The sequence below is a fragment of the Colobus angolensis genome, unplaced genomic scaffold, assembly GCF_000951035.1.
Source record: "Colobus angolensis palliatus isolate OR3802 unplaced genomic scaffold, Cang.pa_1.0 Scaffold102, whole genome shotgun sequence".
In the NCBI taxonomy this organism is placed as follows: domain Eukaryota; kingdom Metazoa; phylum Chordata; class Mammalia; order Primates; family Cercopithecidae; genus Colobus; species Colobus angolensis.
The window spans coordinates 5,729,332-5,752,630 of NW_012111142.1; the positions used below are offsets into that span (position 1 = coordinate 5,729,332).

The 23,299-nt window shown below is 39.8% G+C and overlaps 1 protein-coding gene across 1 annotated transcript in view; it reads left to right on the forward strand.

The window, feature by feature from the left end:
• LOC105511104 (chromosome unknown open reading frame, human C1orf87) overlaps window positions 1-23,299 on the forward strand; it is an 81,528-nt gene that overhangs the window by 26,396 nt on the left and 31,833 nt on the right. Inside the window, exons 3-7 of the mRNA XM_011941185.1 lie at window positions 4,979-5,119; window positions 5,939-6,202; window positions 8,222-8,337; window positions 12,675-12,840; window positions 20,806-20,903. Of these exons, the coding sequence (XP_011796575.1) occupies window positions 4,979-5,119; window positions 5,939-6,202; window positions 8,222-8,337; window positions 12,675-12,840; window positions 20,806-20,903 (785 nt within the window). The remainder of the gene's footprint in view (window positions 1-4,978; window positions 5,120-5,938; window positions 6,203-8,221; window positions 8,338-12,674; window positions 12,841-20,805; window positions 20,904-23,299) is intronic.

Here is a 23,299-nt window from a genome sequence, read left to right on the forward strand (position 1 = left end):
GAAGGAAGGAAGGAAGGAAGGAAGGAAGGAAGGAGAGAAGGAAGGAAGGAAGGAATTTTAAAAGATGTAAGAAATATTAACCTATTGCAATATATGGTTTATATTTTGAATATATAAACTATGAAACTGAGATTTACCAGACAACTGGGAGATTCTAAAGGCTGATAAGACATTTGGAGGTATTGAGGAATTACTGTTAATAAGGAATTTTTAAAGTGTTATAATGTTATTGTGTATTTAAAAAGAGTCCTCATTCTTGGGGCAGTGGTTCTCAAACTTCAGTGTGCTAAATCAGAATTACTGGAGGACTTATTCAAACACAGATTTCTGGGCCCCATCCCACAAATGTTTATTTAGCGGGTCTGGGGTGGGTCTCAAGAATTCTCATTTCTCACAAAATTCCAGGTCAAGCTGAAGCTTCTGGCCCAAAAACTACACTTTAAGAACCACTGCTTTATAGACACATGCTGAAATAATGTGGACGAAATAACACACTGTCTAGGCTCACTTCATCTCTGGTGGGGGGTAATGTGGGGATAAATAAAATAAGATTGTCAACTGATCATTGAAGCCTGATGATGAGCACAGGGAGTTTCATCATCCTGTTATCTCTACGTGTGCCTGTGAGTTAAAATGTAAACAAAATATACTTTGTTACAAATATGAGTAAAATAGTCAAATGATTAATATCAACATGTATTGTATTAATTTGTTTAAAGCACATTTAAAATCACATATTACATATAATATTAATTTGGAAATACATGTTTTTCTAAGTCTACATTTCTTTAAAAAAATGTATCCAACATTCTACTTGATGTTTCTCATGGCTGTCCTCATTATCACTAGTGGCCATTTTTGAGCCATTAACAGCTAGAACACCCCCGTACCTTGGTCTAAGTTGTTCAAGAAACAGAACTTTTCACATCTGCATTTAATGCTATCTCTGGAAATTTTCTCCCAAACCACAGCTACTCATTGCATAATGTTAAGATGATTTGTTGTGTTCACTTGTCTTGAAAGAGAGTGTGGATGACTCCACACACACTCAAAAATAGTTTTATTTATAAGCAACCTTTAAAAGACTTGTTTACATTTCCAACTCTTGCAAGTTCCAACACCCCCAGAAGAGTTAGTAAATCTGTGTTAGATTTCTGTGCTTCATTTGTACCAGTTCTTTTAGGCAAACATCACACAACTAGAATTGATTGAAGTCACTTCAGGCTATGGTGTTGGTCCCCAACTGGCATTTTGTGATTCAAAATAAACTAAATGAGAGTAATTTATGGTATTAGAGACTTCACGGGTGCTCTGACAAATCCCAAGGTCAGAAACATGGGGAATCTTGATAAAATTTCCCATTTTATCTTTTTTAACACATGGGGAACACTCTTCACTTTGGAAAAACAACAGCCCCACGTGACTTAAGTCAATCAGCAAGGGAGAAATCTGAAGCCCAGCCTGCAGCTGGCCTGAACCCATGCACCAAGAGCTCCTCCCCATTCTCCCATGCTGTTGCTCAAGTTTTTCAGCAGGTTCCGGGCTGTTCTGGATGTTGTGGGGGTGTCAGCCAGGCACAAGACAGAGTCCTGGCCCACATGGAGATCATATTACTGGAGGAAGATACACAAAACACAACAAATAAATACATCATAAGGTTTTAGAATTATAAAATATTTAAAATACATAACACTCATTCTTCACAGCATTCCTGGGAGTACAGTGTATTTTCCGCTTTCCATAGGTGAAGCCAAAAAACTCAGTCTGTGGCTGGGTGCGGAGGCTCACGCCTATAATCCCAGCACCTTGGGAGGTCGAGGCGGGTGGATCACGAGGTCAGGAGATCAAGACCATCCTGACTAACACGGTGAAACCCCGTTTCTACTAAAACTACAAAAAAATTAGCCAGGCGTGGTGGCAGGCGCCTGTAGTCCCAGCTACTTGGAAAGCTGAGGCAGGAGAATCGTGTGAACCCGGGAGCTGGAGGTTGCAGTGAGCCGAGATTGCGCCACTGCACTCCAGCCTGGGCAACAGAGCAAGTCTCTGTCTCAAAAAAATAAATAAATAAAACTCAGCCTGTGATGTCTAGGCCCAAAGAACTATGAGGGCAGGAGTCACACCTGCCTTGTTCATTTGTATCTGTAGTGTCAAGGATAAAGGCACTTAATACATTTTCATGTTTAAATGAAAACAAAAACAACTGAAAGATACCTTGACTCATGGAATGATGAAGTATTGATAACATTTCTTTAAAACACTATCATATAGAAACACATAACTTCTCAGAGGTAAAAATATATATATATTTGTATGTGGCTGAAAATGGAAATATTTTATATTGCAAATAATTTGCAAAGAAACGTATTGTACTGTGAGCAATATGTCTGAAATACCTAGCCAAATATTTTAAAGAGTGAAATTGGCCAGGCACGATGGCTCAGGCCTACAATCCTAGCACTTTGGGAGGCCAAGGCGGGTAGATCACGAAGTCAAGAGTTCAAGATCATACTGGCCAACATGGTGAAATCTCATCTCTACTAATAATACAAAAAAAAAATTAGCTGGGCATGGTAGCATCCACCTGTAGTTCCAGCTACTCTGGAGGCCGAGGCAGGAAAATCTCTTGAACCCGGGAGGTGGAGGTTGTAATGAGCCAAGACTGCGCCACTGTACTCCAGCCTGGAGGCAGAGTGAGACTCAGTCTCAAAAAAAAAAAAGAGTGAAATTTCTCTGTGGACTGAACATTGAATCTCCCTCACCCTGGGGTAATTGTGAAAAGAAGGATTCAAATATCTGCACAATTTACTAGGGAGTACGTTTTGGACAACTCTGCTCTAGTCATTGCTCTACTGATAACATTTTTATGGCTCCTATTGACCTCAGAATAAAGCAAAGATGCTAACAAGACTAAAGGTAATTCATTGCCTTTCTCCTGCCTCTCTTTCCGGATTTATCTTTTGCCTTTTCCAAAAGTTAAACTATGCTTTGAAAGCATCATCTCTTACATTCATGCATGCACCTTTGGGGTTTTCTACATCCAGTTCACTCTTCCTGTAATCCTCTTGTCCTCTCCTCCTCCCTCCCTACTTGTTAGCCTATCCAAATCCAAATCTGACTTACCTTGCAAGCCTAGATTTAGATGCCATTCCCTTCAGACCTGGACCACCAAGTTGAGGTCAGGTGGACCATGGACTATTCTGAGAGTGGCCCTTAGAATCCCTTTTCTATTGCATGGTTACTTGCTATGCCTCCCACCATCTGCAAACTCTGTGAGAGCAGGGGCTGAGTCTGTTTTTTTCACTGTAGAGCTAATGACAGTGCCTGGCCCAGACTAGACAAACCATAAATGTTTTTTAAATGAAGGAATAAAGTTATTTAACTTCTGCAAACCTTGGTTTTCCAAAAGTAAAAGGGTGCTAGTACTACCTACCTTGTAGTGTCATTGTAATGATTTAAATAATGACATGAGCAGGACACCCATGTGGTGCCTTGTACAGAGTATGAGCCAAATAAATAACTCTGGTGATTTTTATGCCTATTCAGAACTCTCTGTCATTCTCGCCCACTTCTGCTCACTCTAGAGAGCGTCTTGGTTTTTCCTTAAAATGTTCATGACTATAAAACATCTGTAGGTTGCTATTCATACTGATAGGTTATTCAACATGGCTGTCAATTTAGTAGTTTCTAGAGAATCCTTCTGATCATGTCACCTTTCTACTACCTGGTATTAAAAATAACCATGTGTCCAGAGGCTGAGGCAGGAGAATAACTTGAACCCAAGAGGCAGAGGTTGCAGTGAGCTGAGATCGTGCCACTGCACTCCAGCCTGGGTGACAACACAAGACTCTGTCTCAAAAATAAATAAATAAACAAATAAATAAATAAAATAACCACATGTCTTGATTTGTACCAAGTTTTGTTTTAATCAGGTACAGTAAGATAACATATTTGGAGACAATTGCCTTTGAAAAAAGAGTTAATTGCTTTCATTTCCCAAGAGAAGCGTGGATTCCACACCACACTGGGCTACTTGAGGACCTCAAGAGGCAAAAGGAGGAGCAAGGAGAGAAAAGCACAAGCCATAGCCTTTCTCTGGGGTTTAGGTGGGAAAGGCAAGGCAGGGCAGAACAAACAGCTTAGGACTGGCTAGTTGGAATAATTCCCCCAGGCTTTGGGGCATAGTGACTATCCTGGTTGTCTGGAACCTAGTCTTGGATTTATTTAGGGCAGGAGTAAAAAAGGCTTGCTGTGTGAGAGTTAAATAAAGGAGGTATCTTGGGTTTTGAAGTCAGGACTGGTTTGCGTATGAAAGATGTATTAGCAGGCCAGTTGTTTACCATCTGGAGGAATTAGCTAGTCTTGGGAGGGGCAGTCCCCCCAGCCAGCAAAGCCTACCTTCTTAAGATGTCAAAACACCATAAAATATGAATAATTTTAAAACACAATTAATACACCATGCTCCATGGCAAGAGAGAACGGGGTCTTATTATTGATCCTAATTCTATCATTTATGCTATTGTAACTTTTGGTGACATTACTCCTACAGTATAATATTCTGAGCTTTTCAATCTGTTGTCAAAGTTAACAATTACCTTTGCTGCCCTTCCTGAACCTCCTAATTAAAACAGCCTAAAGATACCCGTATCTCTAGTAAGAACCCCACATTTGACTATAAACACCTTATGTTCTACCTATTATTTTTTGCCTGTCACAGACACTTTCTTGCCCAAATGAAACATACCAACCTGTGAATACATTTGTCTAACATGTGTTAAGCATATAATGCTGAAATTGGTGTGAAGGCAACATTTCTTCACTGATGATTCAATGACTCGATGATACATGGGCTGAAGTTCATTTAGAACTGGGAATGTGCTTAAAGAAATTGGTCGGCTTACTCATTTTCTCCCTTCTTTCCTCCTTCTCTTCCCTACCTCCTCTTCTGCTCCTTGCTTCCCTTTGTCCTTGTTCTGTTAAGATTCCCAGTCAGACAAATGTCCACTGTAGCTCTGTACCAACCGGAGACCAGTCCCTATCCTATGTGCATGGCGTTCCCAGGAGAAAGCTTAGAGACTGGTCCTTGGAACAGATGGTAAGAGGCGGCTCTGACCAACCTGAGGTGTGTATACTAAGAGTTGTTGAGTTGTGTCTATTGTAGATGATGGAGTGTTATTTGTTGACTGTATTTCTTGATGTGGAGCAGATGATAAGTCGGTCTGAGGGCTGGTCATCGTGACTCACACCTGTAAGGCCAGCACTTTGAGAAGCCAATATGGGAGGATCACTTTAAGCCAGGAGTTTGAGACCAGCCTGGACAACATAGTGAGATCCCACCTCTACAAAAAAATAATAAAATAATAATAATAAAGACAGTCTGAGAATGGACAAATGGACACCAGACTTCGTATATCCAGTCAGCTTTCCAGAAAATGTCCTGGGGAGTTCACAGACAAACCTTAAAAATTTCAACCGAACTCCTCATGTTCCTCCTACCTTCCTCCTTTTCTAGGATTGCTGAGCTCAGGAAGGGCCATGATGCTCCCAGTTAACTCAGTCAGGGTCTAGACACCATCCTTGATTTGCATCCCCTGTGCTAAACTCCCAGCTACAATGGGTCTCCAAAATGTGTTACTCTAAATTCTCATACCATCAAAGCAGTTATTTTGTAAAAGGCAAATGATGTATGTTAAAGCATCTTCTACCAGACCATGTACTCTAGGATTTGCTTTCTTCTCCTGAAGGAAGAGAGCTGATGCATTGTAAATAATGAATACACCAGATTGAATGCTCACCTTCAGTGCCACCGACTTGTCCTGCTCCAGGCCAGGCCTGAGAGTGGATGCTCAGATACCAGCCCCAGTGCACCTCTGCTTCTTTGCTTTGGTCTTTAGCTGGCTGATTGAAGAGTCTGGCTCTTTGTTTTTCATTGTTGTGTTAGGATATTGGCCAGAGGCCGAGTGGGACAACAAACGAAGACATTTTTCTTCTTGCCCTGGTCAGAAGAGAACTCAAGTCACGTCCTTTGAGTTCCAACTTATTAGAAAAACTTCAGAAAGAGTTGAAGATCCTGGACCCAATCTCTTCAGGATTTCTTCTCCAATCTCAGCTGAGCTGCCTCTTTTTGAAGCATGAAGTCCCTCTACAGTTACCAACAGTCAAAATCCTTTGTCAGAGATTTTCTAAGAGGGATTCTCCTGAAATGGTATGGCCATGATGTTATTGGAGGTGTGGGTTCCTTTTGTTTCTTTAACTTGTACCCACCAGGGTAAAAGATTAAGAAGTTAGCAACTTTCTTGCAAATGACTTTTATCACTGACTACTGAGATAAAAAGCTTTTTTAGGCTGGGCACGGTGGCTCACGTCTGTAATCCCAGCACTTTGGGAGGCTGAGGCAGGCAGATCACGAGGTCAGGAGATCGAGACCATCCTGGCTAACACAGTGAAAACCTATCTCTACTAAAAATACAAAAGAATTAGCCAGGCCTGGTGGCGGGCGCCTGTAGTCCCAGCTACTCGGGAGGCTGAGGCAGGAGAATGGCATGAACCTGGGAGGCAGAGGTTGTAGTGAGCTGAGATCGCACCACTGAACTCCACCCTGGGGGACAGAGCGAGACACCATCTCAAAAAAAAAAAAAAAAAAAAAGGAGCTTATTTATACTCATGTGTAGAAATTTCTAGTTGGAATGGAAAATAGACTTGGTCTCTTCACTCTGTTTCATTTCTCTTTAAAGGTCCTCCCTGCCCCAACTCACAGTGTCAGCTTTTAAACAACATTAGGGTAGTTACAGATTCAAGATAATGGGCCCACTCAAGTCTATTCATGAGCTAGCTTAGTCTGCAGGACCCAAGGTAAGAATTGAGACTGAGCGAAGATCTCCTTTGTGTCATCACAACTTCCAAGAGAGTTAGAAGTGGGGAGAATCTTTGAAATTTACCGATTAAGGAACTGAGGCCCAGAGGATGTCCAGGAACTTGTTTAGGAAACCCAGAGAATTAATTGCAGACCCCATGCTAAGACACACGTCTCCCAATGACAGGGCCAGAGTTCTTTGTGCATTGTATTTTCCAAGCTCATACCTATGTCTGAATATAAAGAGTAGTCCAAATGTCACCAAATTCAGGGAGCCAGAGGAAAATACCCTAAACTAGGAAGAAATAATAGCAATAAGAAAATCATTAGTGAGCATGTATCAATGGCAAAGCAACAGACAGCACAAACCTTAAAAAAGAAGGCCTGGACTTTAATCTTAATCCCACCATCATTAGCTCTGTGACATGGAGCATGCTCTACTTAAGTTCTCCCATACCTCAATGATCTCATCCAGAAAACCGGGCCAAAACCAACCTTGCAAGTTTAGTCTCAGGATTTAGTAATGTGATAAATGCAAACTAATAGAATTAGTTATATATTTATGAGAAGTATTTAGCAATACAGTATTGATTTATTAATGCAACCTATATGAATATTCAGTTCAACCAAATTTTCTGGCCTGAGACCTAGTTTCTATCAGGGACCCTATCTAGCTTCTCTTTCCCACTGCTCACCCCTCTGCTACCCTGGAGCTCTCTGTCCACCAGAGTCCCTAGGATGGCATCCAGCCTAGCAGTGGAAATGGATGACATTCCTTTAATCCTGAATACAGCATATATAATAAATGTATAAGATATGTGAGAAGGAACAAGAGAGAGATGATCGGGGCAGGGGTGGGGAGAGAGAGAGAGGCTAGAGGTTAGGTTATGCTATAGTAATAACCCCAAAATCTTTGTGGCTTAAAGCCACAGAAGGTTATTTTTTCTCATTTTTATCTCCATAGAGCCAGCCATAGTTCTCAACACTGTTGTCATTTTAGCTCTGGGACCCAGGATGATGAAACAGCCACTTTAGGATATTTTTGGACAGGAAAGCAGAAGGGGAAAAAGAGTCCTGGAGGGTCTCATGTTAGCTCACAGGGTCTCAGTTCTGCTTATAACTCATTGGCCAGAACTAGTCACATGGCCTTATCCAACCACAAGACAACCAGGAAGTACAATTTCACCATTTATCCAGAAGGGAAAATAATAAGAATACTTGCTAAAAACACCAATAATTATGATACTATATTTTTAAGTGGTTTTTTAAAATGTTTAATGTAAAAATTTGCCAAGCACATTTTATCTCAACAGGCCTCTTTCCTTACATATAGATTAAATGAGGATGTTCTATTTTACATTTAATTTTCAGGTGAATTATGAAAAGCTACTCTGGTTTTTAAACAGTGCAGCATCAGATTATCCACAGCAAAACAAAGCAGCTGCAGACCTGAGAGAAACTGAGAGTCATGGCACTCATAGCCGAAGGTACTCTTCTCCCTTTTTGTTAGGGTTTTGTTCCTAGGTGTCTTAGTCTGTGTGGGCTGCTATAAAAAAGTACCATAAACTGGGTGGCTTATAAAGAACATAAATGTATGAATCACAGTTCTGAAGTGAAGACTGAAAGTCTAAGATCAGGGCACCAGCATGGTTGAGTTCTGGGAGGGCTCTCCCAGGATGCACACTGCTGACTTCTCTCTGTATCCCCACATGGCAGAAAGAGAGCAAGCTGGCTTGCGGGCCTCTCCTTACAAAGGTATTGCTATGGTTCGAATGTGTTTTCCCAAAGTTCATGTGTTAGAAGCTTAATCCCTAATGCAACAACAGCCCTGGGAGATGGGACCTAATAAGAGGTGATTAGGTCACAGGGCTCTGCCTTCTTGAATGCATTAATGTCATTATCTCAGGAGTGAGTTAGTTACCAAGAGAGTGGATTTGTTGTAAAAGCGGGTTTATCTCTCACCCTTGCCTCCTCTTGCCCTTCTGCCTTCCACCACAGAATGATGCAGCAAGAAGGCCCTTGCAAGATGCCTGCCACTTACCTTGCACTTCTCACCCCTGTGAACTGAAGAAATAAAATATCTGTTCTTTATAAATGACCCAATCTCAGATATTCTGTTATAGCAGCCCAAAATAGACTAAGACAGGCACTGATCTCACTCATGAGGACTCCACCCTCATGACCAAATCCCACAGGCCCAGCCTTCTGATGTTATCACATTGGCATTAGGGTTTCAACACAGGAACTTTGAGGGAATTCAGTCAGTCCACGGCACTAGACTCCTAGTGCTGGCAGGGATCTTGAAGGCGTTCACTCAAACACCTCACCCGATGCAGAATCACTTTGCTCTTCACCAGCACTTGGCTTGTGCTCAGAGTTTTCTCTCTCTCTCTTTTTTGTGCACAGGCCAACCTAGAAAGTTATTTGCAGCAATTGCATATGTTTTTTAACATCAAGCATGTGTCTTTTTATGAGGTTGCTGTGTGAAAATGAAAAACCTCATTATGAAATAAGAAATGATTGTGTACGGGTACAGAGCTCATCTATAAAGTGTGATTCCAAAAAGATGTTCAGTCAGTCAGCTCCTGGGTTGCAGGCACTAGCAAAAAAAGGTTTGAGGTTCAGGCATCCACAGTCACTTCATATAATCTCAAGGGAAAGAAATGACTCAAAATAAAAATAAGATGTGAGGAATATAATCAGAGATGAAATGCAATAAAGTATGATATTCTCATGTTTGCCAAAAAAAGGTGACAAATTGCAGTGGTTAGGAGCATAGCCTCCATTGCAAAAGCCTGGCCTCAACTATTGTCTTTGCCACTCTGGGGCTATGTGACCTTGGCATTTCACTTAACTTCTCTGTGGTTCCATTCTCCAACTGTAAAATGGGGATGATACACTTCACTTCATTGATTTGTAATAGTAACTGAGTTAATAAATGCAAAATTCCAAAAATCAGTGACTGGCACATAGTAAGTACTATATAAGTGTTTTTATTATTTTTAACTATTCTTCTAGAAGACACTCTTTTAAGCTGCAAATAATGTGGCATGGTGGTTAAGAGCTATGGCATTAGAGTTAAGTGTTTTACTCTAGGAATAAGGTAGGAGTTTTTGTTTGTTTGTTTGTTTGAAAACGTCCTTGGGCCAACGGTTGGACTTGATTCCTCCTACAGTATGCCCTGTTTCCCTGTGATAACTTCAACACTCATTGAATGTGAGCTGTTTGCCAGGCTTACTTTGCTGGCCACAGTTAATTCCAGGATTGACAAAGCCTGGTCTCTTCCTTTAGGGCTCATGGTCCAAAGAAAACAATACTGCCATCTAGGCACTCCAGTCAAATACCACTCTGGGAGCAACTGTCTTACTGAGAGCCATAAAGCCCTAGAAATTTTTAACCAACAGCAACTATCCTTCACATAATACATACTGTAAATTTTGGCCCTGAGAGGTCATAGACCATGCAGTAGAATACATGGCCACTCCCTGGCATATAAGGTCTTAAGAGTCCTAGACAGAAAGCCTTTGCTGATACCTAGATAAGGTTAGATCTCTGTGTTATATAGTCCCATAGTCCTTCCCCTTCATAGCAGTTATGGCATTTTCAGTTATTTATTTGACATTTGAGGTTAGGAATCGTGGCTGTCCTGGCCAACTCTGTGTCTAGTATAGTTCTAACATAGTTCCTGGCATACAGAAGATGCTCAATAATATTTGCTGAATGTAATTGGCACTTCCAATTTTCTAAAGAGTTCACATCAATTTACTTTCAGGGATACCTGAATATCTGTTCTATAGAAAAGGCACATAAAGAAATCATTTTGAGCGCATCAGAGAAGGTGCTGCTTTATAAAAACCAGACAGTATGTTTGTAGAAATACAAGACTGATGGCCTGTAATAAAGCCAGGCTCTTTGTTAATTAAGATATGGATCAGGAAACTCCCCTTCTCATGATCTGTCAGATAGAGACTCTAATAGGGTAGCTCTGTGATGTTTTAAAAGGTTCCAGCATTGCCGGTGGCAGCAGGGGTGGCAAGAGCTCTCATCTCCTAAATTGGACCAGATGAAATAAATTTCTGCAATAGGTCTTCTAAGAAACCCTACCAGCTGCAGCAAATGGATTCCATACCACACCTGCCCATCCAGTACTCAGGGTAGTGAGCCAGGGACCAAAGCTTCATGAATTCTTATCCCCAGAAACTGTCCTTGCAAGAAAAGAGGAAGGAAGGCTTATGATTCAGATCTGGAACAGAGATATCTGATTGACAGTGTTTGGGACATGTGCTCTTACAGCAAAGAGAGGCTGGTAAAGCAAATAGTTGGCATTCTCCTCTGCCACAGTGAGAGGTGGACTGTCTCATGAGCTGGGGAACTCCCTAGACAGGTGAAGGCCGATGCAAAAGTTGGTGACCAAAATAAAGACACATGCCCACTATTCCTTCTCTGTACCAAACTTTTGGAAAATATTATGTATTATTAAGAGGTTCAGAATAGTATAATTTGGAGCCAAAGCTTGTGTGAGAGTCCCAGAGCCAAAAAAAATAAAAAGGAAATAATATGACCTTTGGACAAATTTGTATACATCTGATATGAATCAATTCCAGGTACTGTACAAGATCCCTGGGAAACAGTAAGGAACAAAACAGACTTGACCTCTTAGAGCAGACTACTAGGGAGGAAGTCAGACTTGACAAAATAAGGAAATAGAGATGTGACTACAAGTTGAAGGAGACCTATTAAGGAAAAGAATAAAGCACTATGAATACGTGTATCAATCAGGGGTGTGCAGGAGCCAGACATGAGGGCCGATGATGCACACCTCTTCCCAACTCCTCATTCAGCGATGTCACAGTGGTAGCCTGAAATCAACCATGGTGGGAGTATTTATACCAGGGAAATCAGTAATGCAGCAAATTAGGGCTTTATCTTGCAGAGCTGATTGTTAAAGATTTACCAGTATACCACTGAAAGAAACCCGATGTAGATGGGTAGAAGATGGGCAGTGTCATGGACTGTCCCTCTAGGGAACTTGGTGTTTAACTTGAAACAATGGAAAACAGGAAAAGCTTCACAGAGGAAGCAATAGTCTGCCTGGATCTGGAGGAACAAATACATTTGGCTGCTAGATGAGTAAACATATCAAACCAGTTTCATAAAATCAGTGACTACAACATCTCACCCTGTTGCTTTTCACCTATTATTTAAAATAACGATAGTCAGTTAGATAGACCATCTTAATAATTATGTATATTTGCATGCCAGACTGTAAGTAATTACTCCCAAACATTTCTGGGTTTTTCAGATATAAGGAGCAGAGTCAAGGTTAATGCAGGAAATTCATTTGGTTCAGGATTTCCTCCCAGGGAACTAGGTTCTCTCGGTATGGAGATCTGGTGGAATCTGCTTTGCTTTGCTTGTGGCAGTGAGCAGTTTAGAAATTTCATTTGTCATCAGTAATTATCTGAGTTGAAGAAAAGCAAAATCAAGCAGGTAAACGACTATGATAACTTATTTTTTGTCTCAACCTAGAAAAAAAATGCAGTTATAAAGATAGATTAACAATTGTGGCCTTTGTTGTAGTCAGATTGGTTGGTGCCTCTTGGAAAAGAGATGGTAGAGCTCACTCAGATGGAGCAGGTATGATTTAAGCTATGAAATATCTGCATGCAGCCTCATGACCAGGTTCCCAAGACTGAGAGGGCCTTCGTGGATGGGCTCGCTGGTTCCATAGTGTGTAGCAAAGTTGAGAGATGTAGTAGGAAAGCATGCAGCTGCTTTGAGTGGATCATCTTTTCATAGCCTTCCCCATTTCCCTTCCAATCAGCACTCCACCTCAACACTCCAGCTCACAGCCAGAAGTGAACAGGAGTCTGTTGGAGATTTTGAAGATGGCATTAAGGACAACCAATGGCAGACTCAACATAGACAATCTCAATCTGAGTTTTCGAAAAGAAGATCGCTCATTCTCTGGCTGCCTTCCTCCACCTAAGGTAACCAAAATTCAATTTCAGATTTGTTCCTCTATAAAGGCTACTTCAGGGCATTGGGTCTATAGTAATAAGGCACAGGACTGATCTGTATTCTGCCTGTGGAATACATTACACAAGTGTTTGTTTTCTTTGCCTGAGAAGTGAAAAACAAGGCAGAAAAGGAATTGTGAAATGTACAGGAATTGTGAAATTGATCCAGGAATTATTTATACTGGGTTGTTTTATGTTAATAATAGAGAATATAACAACACCCAAATAATATTTCATAATGGAAAACAACTATTTTTTCAAGGCCAAATGTTTATTTCTCACACTCTTTCCTGGCTTCCAATGAGAACAGCATGTGGTGTCCCATCCCTGAGGAAAACCAAATTTTAGGGACCAATGTAATTTACTGCCAGTAGAGGTTACCATGCTCTTTTGGAGCATTAATTAATAGTGCAGATGCACTTCATGGAAGAGAATCCAGAACCATAAAAATTCATGGAACTGCTGCAGCCAAGTAAATCCCATCATAAGGCTACTTTGGATACAGGTAAAATAATAATTACCACTACTACTGTAACTCTATTAGCAACACCTCATCATCACTACACTTTTACTAAGTGCCACGCACTGTGCTAAATGCTTTGCTTACATTATCTCATATAACACTTACAAAGTTAATTCTGTACAAAATGCTACAAAATCTAGGTAGTCCTTACAATACCCATTTAATAAATTTTTTAAACTGAGTCTCGCCGGGCATGGTGGCTCATGCCTGTAATCCCAGCACTTTGGGAGGCTGAGGTGGATAGATCACAAGGTCAGGAGTTCAAGACCAACCTGGCCAATATGGTGAAACCCCGTCTCTACTAAAAATACAAAAAAAAATTATCCTAGTGTGGTGGAGCATGCCTGTAATCCCAGACACTCGGGAGGCTAAGGCAGGAGAATTGCTTGAACCCAGGAGGCAGAGGTTGCAGTGAGCCAAGATCATGCCACTGCACTCCAGCCTGGGTGACAGAGTGAGACTCAGATTCAAAAAAAAAACAAAAACAAAAACAACAGAGTCTCGAAGAGGCCAATTGAATCACCCAAGAGTCACAGCTAACAAGTGGCAGGGCCAGGATTCAAACTCCAGAAGAGTTATGGAAACTGAGAGGCAGAATCGGCACTTCATTAGGTAGAAGATATCTGGATGATTCCACTGAGTTCAATATACAAGAGTTAGAATTCCAGAAGTTTAGAAAGAATTGGAAATTATAGGCCAAAAACTTCCTGTTAGAAATATTGGAAAATGCCTTTCATCTAGGTATACAGAGGTTAGAAATGAGGGAGTCAGAGAATTTAAAAAACGGTGATGTTTACTAAGGAGCAAGGACATGGTATGTTGAAAATGAGTTCTTATTCTAGGATAAAAGCATTTTTCTCTTAACTTCTATATTAAAATCAACTGTGCAAAGGCAAAACTGTGTGTGTGTGTGTGTGTGTGTTTGAATATTATACATGCAAGCATATTTCATAAGAAAGAGAGACAGAGCATTGTAGGAGAGTCCACACAGCACATGTGGCCTTGTTTGTGAGAAGATCTACAGAAATAGACTTTTAGTCTAAAAATTCTTAGCTGCAATTTTTTCTTAGATTAGAAACCACATAACCCAATGATGAAGTCTGAATATTCTCAGATGATACTCATAGCATGAAACATAAACAACTTGAAAATCAAAATATGTTTACTAAAGCTCTTTAAGTCTCAGATTTTCCACTGGCAAATCTGGGTCCCAAATATCTACCTCCTGTGTCTATGTGAGGATTAAATAAAATAAATATGTGAAGGCATTTAGCATACTATCTGATTTATAAGGCCCTCACTATATATGCTTCCTTTCCTTCTTATAAAAAAGAAATCAGTGTTTGGTGAGGGTCTCACTTCAAAACAGCCTAAGAAAAGAGAATCTTCCCACAGTCACGTGATGGCCACATTGAGGTCTGGTTATCAGGGCAGACCTTGAATCTTGAATATTCTCCCCACAGCCATCCCTGAAAGCTTAACTTTATGGTTCAGATCCAAAGAAATGGGGTACATTTTCCTTGAAGCTGGTCTGCCTTTCATGAGCCATCTGGCATCTCTTAAGACATCTGGAACTCACTCAGAGCATAATACAGTTCTGGGAGGCATGTAAAATAGAATTCTGTTTCCCTAGAACATGAGGCGAATTGAGGCCGAAGGGACATTGGAAACAAGAAGCAGCCACTATGACACCTCTACTCCCTTACTCCTTAGCATGAGACTTCAGAGTGGACAAGGAAGAGGTTTTTTTTTTTTTTTTTGTAGGTTGGGGGTGTTGTTTTGGCCAGCAGCTCTGAATTTCCTTTGGGTCCAGGAGAGAGAATCACAGACTATGAAAGCTATGCACTTTCTCACCAGAAAGATTTAAAAAAAAATTTAAAAGCACATCCACACAGCCACCATTTCAGAGGGTTCACAAATCATCTGTAACTTCCAAGATAAATAAACGCAGTTTTAAAGGATATTCTATGGGTCTTGTCACTAAAATCAATGGAATTTGATCATATACAAAGGTCAGTATAGAAGTATATAAAGTATCTGCCATCTTCATTCTATGGACTCACTCATCCTGTTCCTTTAGCATACCTTCAACACAATGATGGTTTCTGTCAGGACTGCCAAGGCAATGTGGATACACATTCATTTATTTATTAACTTCCCTGACTATTATCCAAGTCAGGTGTAGATTCAATAGAGCTGTTAAACCTAAGACATTCTATGCATACAGGCTCAGTTTAACCCTTTTACATAATCCATATTCTTCAGCATTTGAACTCATCCTCTTTCTGCTTCACAGCACAAACCCCTCCCAAACTGCTCCCAAACCTGCCTCCCAGGAGGAGCTAGCTAGAACATAGGTTGTTTTAATTACTCTTTGCTTCATTTTCATGTAGCTACCTCATCATCAGGAGGGAGTCCCCTTACTGACATAGCCTGGGTTTGTGAATGTGAAGTTCATTCTTGTAGCAAGACTCTAGCTAGGACATGTGTTTAAGTGGACCAGGACTTTAAGACCTCCTTCTGTAGTTTGTCAGGTTCTATTTTCATATTTAGTGTCTTCTATAACTGTAAGCTCTGCCTTAAAAGTATAAAAAAGATTTTTTACTAACTTAGAGTCTTTCTCCTCTTCCAATGCAACAACCACCTTTCTGATCAATATGGCATATTTAATCCATTCTTGCATTTGACATAATAATTACTCAGTGTGTTCTGGGCATTGCGGTAGGCACTGAGGACAACAAACCTTTATGGTTTGGGCTCCTGAGTTCTCCAGGAGCTCAGGGGAAAGGCAATGTTTTAAATACGTCATCACAATTCTGTGTGACAGTGTAATGACGGCAGTGACTTTGAACACAGAGAAGGAACACCAATGTGCCCTCACCTGAAAGCTCTCCAGAGATGATGTAAACACTGAATCTTAGAGGGCAGGCAAGTTTGGCAAAGAATGAGGGGACAGGGTGGCTGGGCATGGTGGCTCACGCTTGTAATCCCAGCACGTTAGGAGGCTAAGATGGGCAGATCACAAGGTCAAGAGATGGAGACCATCCTGGCCAACATGGTGAAACCCTTTCTGTACCAAAAATAAAAAAATTAGCCAGGCATGGTGGCACACGCTACTTGTGGACATGGTAGTCTCAGCTACTTGGGAGGCTGAGGCAGGAGAATCGCTTGAACCCAGGAGGCGGAGGTTGTAGTGAGCCGAGATCCTGCCACTGCACTCCAGCCTGGGTGACAGAGGCAAGACTCTATTAAAAAAACAAACAAACAAACAAACTTGGAGACAGGGGAAGAGATGGGAAAGTGTGAAAGTGTTCTCGGTAGAAGTCGCAATGTGAAAGCACTGACATGACAGCATGGCTAATTCAGGAAACTGTAAGTCCTGCTCAAGTCAACTTTAGAATGGAAAGTAGGAGCCAGTTTATGAAGGTTCTTTCCAAGGAGCATGAATTTCATACTGAAGGTCCAAAGGAACCATTAAAGGATATTAAACAAGTGAATGATATGATCAGATTCAAATGGGAAAAAAAGAGCATTCTAATCAAATTTGGAGAATGGATTAGAAGCAGGCAAAACTGGGGGCAGAGAGACCTTTTAGAAGGTTGTTCCAATCATCCAGGCAAGAAATTATGAGGGTTTAAGCCAAGGCAGTACCAGGAGGGATGTAGACATCAAGGAGGTAGAAAAGCAAGTCTTGATGACTAATTGGATAGGGGCCCCAACTTAGGAGAAATAAAAAATGACTTCCAAGGTTCTGGCTTTGGCAACTTGATGGACAGTGGTGCCATTCTCTGAGATAGGAAACAGAAAAGGAGTAATTAAGAGGGGTAGAGGAAGGAGTGATGAGTTCAGTTTTGAACATGCTGATCTGGCTAGAGAGGTGAAAACTGAATAGTGATTTAAGACTTTTCAATATGGAGTGGAATTCATAGTAGTTAAGATTACCCAAGGATGTAATGGCAAGTGAGAATGGAAGAAGGCTGAGGAGAGCACTCACTGCTAAGGAGTGGTAAACAAAGAGAAGCCAACAAAGGAAATCCAAAACAATCAAAGGAGACATAGGAGTGGTTTAAAAAAATAAAAGCAAAATACAAAGAGAGTTTGGAGAAGGGTGGCATGATCAGCCATGTCTCATGCTGCAACGAGATTATCTATAAATAGGATTGAAAAGTATACATTAAATTTAAAACCATGGAGATTCCTAGTAATGTGGTAAACATAGTTTAAGCAGAATGAAGAGGTGAAATGCAAATGGAGCTATCTGTGGGAAAAGAGGGAGCTGAGACAGTGTGCACTGCTCTTTCAAGGAGCATTTTGGGGAAAGGAATGTTTATTTCACCTGTAATTTTTAATAACAGATATTTTATTTACTTCGGGTTAAAAACATTTCCTTAATAAACAGAAGAAACTACATAGAAACATTTTCTTACCAAAGGTCCTCATTATGAATATTGACATCTTAAAGGATTTTCATAATCATCGTGACTAACATGGAATTGCTGTGATTTTCTGGTAGACGTTTCTTTTGTGCCTCTATAACTGGCAGCAGTCAGTTCTTAGCAGCTATTCTGTTCCTAGAATCAGTCTGCTTCTAGGAACCCTGATGTACTATTTCTAATATGCTGTTCATTTTAGCCTAAAGCAAAACTCAATGTTGCCAGAAGTAAGTGATCTGTTTTTAGAATAATCTCTTAATATTGATGTTCAAAAATATATCAATATGTTCTAATCATGAAGATAGTTCAGTTCTTATTTATGGAGTAAAATGGCCTAGCGTGACCAACCTCTGACTCTTGAACTTTATTTTTTTGCCAATCTCCACTCATGCATATGCCACCCTTCAGTGAATTCAACTCATGCATTTATGGCCTCTTTCACTCATATATACATTTATTAAATAATTATTGATCTTTTATTTTTCAATTCTGTGCTAGCCAATGGTGATAAGAAAATGAATGAAACCCAATTCCAGTCCTGAGTAAGCCACCGCCTTGTAGAAATGCTCAACAAATAACAGCTAATTACTGCCCAACCTGAAAAGGGATATGATAGCAGAATGGATAATGTCAAAATAAATGCTGCTTCTAAAAAGCACCATGCTTTTTCTCACCCATATTTACACATTCTTTTCCTCTGCCTGGAATGCCCCTCAACTCCTTATTCTTCTAGCAAATTCTATTTATTTTTTCATGATACAAATCAATCTTTTTTTCCCTCTTTTAAGCTTCCCTGACATTTCTCCTCTATACATAGAAACAAGCAAGTTTCAAATCCAGATTTGTTGTCTTTCCTTTCATGCAGACAAATGAGGATGAGCTTTTTGTTGTCATTTTAAAATGTTGGTTTTATGATTATTCAAGTATGGTGAGACCAACAGATCAGGAAATGAGATGATTGCTACTGAAAAGATAGTTTCTCATGGTTGCTGAGAGGAGAGGGCACCCCACACCCTGCGGGGCCAGGCCACACCTTGCAAGGCCAGAGGAAGCACCAGGTTCTGTCAGGAGGCAGAGAGAATGAGGGGAATGTGGGCATGAGACTTTCTGTGGGTTTTCGGGAAGGAATGGACAGAGCAGAGTAAGCAGGCTTAGGATTGGCTAGCTTGCATAACCAGCAGGCTCTGTACCTGACCCCAGGGTGGTTAGAGCAGGGAAATAGTGGCTCTGTGAGCACATCAATAAAATAGATGGTTGGGGTATGGGCTTTGGATAAGTTGGTTAGGTGATAAAAGGCACACTTCAGGAAGGGCAGTCTCTCCAGGGTCAGCAAAGCCCCACGAAGGCTGAAGTATCAATATAAAAAGATAGGTTTAATATGGCACTACACTGAACTTCCTCTAAAAATAGTAACAGTGACTAAAAATACAGGTCAAGTATCTCTTGTCTGAAATATTTGGGACCAGAAGTGTTTTGGATTTTGAATGTTTATTGGATTTGGGATAGTTAATTTATATGTAATGAACTATCTTGGGGACAGAACTTCAAATCTAAACATGAAATTTATTTTTGTTTCATATATCACTTATACACATGGCCTGGAGGTAATTTTATACAATAATTGTAATAATTTTGTGCATGAAACGAGGTTTGTGTTAAATACTAATGTGTAGAATTCTGCACTTGTGGTTTCCTGTCAGCACTCAAAAAGTTTCAGATTTTGGATTTTTGGATTCAGAATGCTCAACTGTAGTTATGTTTGTACTAAATAGCTATTTTTAGTAGCTACTTTTTTATATATTTATTTACATAGTTATTATTAGAAATGTCCAATTTAGTGTAAATAGTCCACACACTAAACTCGACATTGGTTTTTTCCTTCCTTCTCCCCTTCCTTCCTTGATACCCTGCTATTTCTCTCTCCCTCCCTCCCTTGTTTCCTCTCTTCTTTCTTCTTCCATTTCTCTATTTTCCTTCTTCCCTACTCTCCCCTCTTCTCTCTTCTTTCCTCTCTCCCTCTGCTTCCTCTCTCCTCTCTCTGTCTTTTCTTTATTTCATCAAATATTAATCAAATGCCTACTAAGAGCCAGGCACTATTCTAAATGCTAACTTTACCATGAAATCCTCACAGAATCCTGGGAAGTAGGAAGTACTAGTCTAGTTTAGTAAATGAAGCTGCAGCCATAAAAAGGTTAAGTAACTTCCCAAGATCAGAGAGATCACAGGAAGCAGACCTGTGCTCCAATAAGGTCTGTTTGATTCTATCATTTATATGTTTAACCATTATTCTAAATATACAACAAAAGTTACTACACCCTAAAAGTTTGAAATATTTGAATCTAAGTGTCACTTACCCACCAACCTGAGAACTGAACTCGTTTGTACTAGTTCAGAACAAGATTTAGAACATATTATGAACTTGGGAAACTTCAATGACACCTCATTCATTCGTTCAACAAATATTTATCTGAGCATCTGGTTTCTAGACTAAGTTCCATAACTTATTAGCTATGTGACATTAAGGAAATACTTAATTTCTCCAAGTCTTTATTTCCTCATATATAAAATGTAGATAGTAATATTAACCCCACTAATACAACAAGTTTGTTTTGCAAATCAAAATGGATGAAACAAAAACATTTAGCAATTCACCTATATAATGAAGTATGCATAATACAGAGGTGTTGACTACCCATTCCATGGCTGATAAAAATGTAAGATCAGCATTTCAAACCCCAGTGGCTTCTGAGTAATGAAGTATACCTGTGTGTCAACTGAACAAAAACTTGCTGGTAAGCATTCAGGTGCACATTCTGGTCCTAAATGATATCCTGAAGGATACCTCAATGGTAGAATATACTGCTGGGTATTAATTCTTTGTCAAAATAACATAGCTTCTAATTATGAGAAAAATATTAATCGTATCCTATTGAAACATTTTGTATTCTAGTGAAATCTTTTTTTTTTTCAAACTTGTAGGTCAGGGCTATATGTGGGAAGCATGGATTGTATCTGACCCTGAGCCTGCTGGAAACATTGCTTAACTATCAAGATTTGGGTTACCAAAATGAAATAAAGTAAGTCAACTTTTGCTAAGAACTGAATGCTTGTATCCACCACCCCTTCCCCAAATGTTATGGTAAAGCCTTAACTTCAAATATGATGGTTTTTGGAGACTGGCTTTGGGAAGTGATTAGGTTTAGATGAAGTTATAAAGGTAAAACCCCCATGATGAAATTATTGTCTTTGTAACAAGAGGAACAGACATGAGAGTTTCCTGTCTCTTCCATGTGAAGATACAAAAGGTAGCCATCTATAAGTCAGGAAGAGGGTCCTCACCAAAAACTTAATCTGCCAGCATCTTGATCTTGGATTTTCTAGACTCCTACCTAGTGAATGACGTTTTGTGAGAGCAGCCCGAATTTTTTATTCACTCTGTCTTCTGTTAGGATACCAAACACTAGATCTGTCTTTAGAGTAGGAGTTCTGTGTGAAGCGATCGATTTCATCACTTGATAGAGTTAAGAAGGTTTGCTTTTTTTGTGACCAAAGGGTCTTCTTTGCTGTAGAAAAACAAAGCAGGAAACTTCCACCTACAACTATTACAGACTATCAGGGACTAGGTTTACCATTCCACCTTTAACAACTAAAAATATAGGACAAAATATGTGAAGCAGTGATTCTCAGACATCAAATGGCAAGCAGCACAGAACAGTGACTCCTGGGAGAAGAAAAACAAAGCAAGTGAGTCTAGCTCATTGCATAGGAATGGGGAATTCAAGCAGAGCCCAGCATTCTCCCTGAGTTAAAGTGACAGAGTTTCGAGTTCAGGAAGGCCAAAAAGACTAAAATGCACAGTACAGAGGAGTAGAGAAGTGAGAAATCCCCAGGGAACCCTCTCTGGAGATTTCTAAGAGTTACCCTTAAATCTTCATGTGAGTGCTGGCTAATGTATCCATTTGAGGCAACTACCCAAGGCCAGGGAATGTAACACCAAAAGAAAGATGTAGAAACATTATTAGATCTCACATAGGATTGGGAATACTTCATGTTTCCACCAGCTAGTGAAGAAAATCTCCTACCACATATGGCATTGAGTAGAAACCTTAAAAAAGTACAGCATTGTAATGATGGTGCCAAATTACCCCAGACAAACTCAACAAATCTTAAAAGTCTAACAAAGCTTGAAAATGATCAAAATGTTTTTGAGCAACTTAATTGTATCTAAGAACAAAGTCACCCAACTTCAAAGGAACAGAAAATTTCGATCAACAATGCAAAAATCACAGTTTCTAAAATGTATGCAAAAATTGCTGAGCACCAAAAGAAGCAGGAAAAGTAGGACCTATTATTCAGAGAAAAACCAGTTAATACAAGCAGATTCCTAAACAACACAGATAATACAATTAGTAAACAAGCATGTTAAAAGAGCACTTATAAATACACTTCACCTGTTCAAGAAGGCATAGGAAGATGTGAACATAATGAAAGGTATGGAAGATTAAAAAAGATCCAAATACAACTTCTGGAGATAAAAAAAAATACAATGTCTTCTCTGCTACAACATGTAACCCCAGTGTAATAATGTGAAAAACCCTAAACAATTCACAGCAGAGACATTCTACACAATGCCTAGCCGGTGCTCCACAAAATTGTGAAGGCCATTGAAAATGAGGAAGATCTGAGAAACTGGACCAGCCAACAAGAACATAAGAGGACATGAAGACTAAATGTAATGGGATAGCCTGGAGGGAATCTGGAACAGAAAAGGAGTATTAGGTAAAAACTAAGGATACTGGAATTATGGAATTTAGTTAATCATAATGCATGAATATTGGTCCATTAATCATAGCAATAGTATCATATGAATGTAAGATATTGACCAAAAGGGAAACTAAGTATGAAGCATGTGAAAATCCTCCATACTACCTTAAATTTTTTCTGTAAAATTTAAGACTACTTGAAAAAATTAAGGTTTGTTTTAAAAATACAATACCTGAAAGAAAAATGTTTGTTATGGAAGCAACGAAAGATAATACACACAATAACAAATAAGTGAGTGTGACGACACAGATATAGACACTATGTAAAATAAAACTCAGTGTGAAAAAATGAAGGAAAAACTAACAGAGCAACATTGGGTCTTGTGACACCAGCAACCTAATACATGGGAAACTGGAGTTTCAGAAAAGGAAGAGAAGGATGAAGGGAAGAAAAGTATGTTGAACAAATAGTAGCTGCAATTTTTTTCAGATTTGGGGTAAACTATAAAGACGTGGACCCAAGGAGCTCAATGAACTTCAGACACAAGAAATTTGAAATAAACCATGCAAAAGTTCATTGTGATCAAATTGTTCAACCCAGTGGTAAAGAAAAAACCTTAAAAGCACACAGAGAAAAAGACAAATTATAGTAGGCTTCCCTTTTCTGTGGTTTCACTTTCTATGACTTCAGTTACCAATGGTCTGAAAAT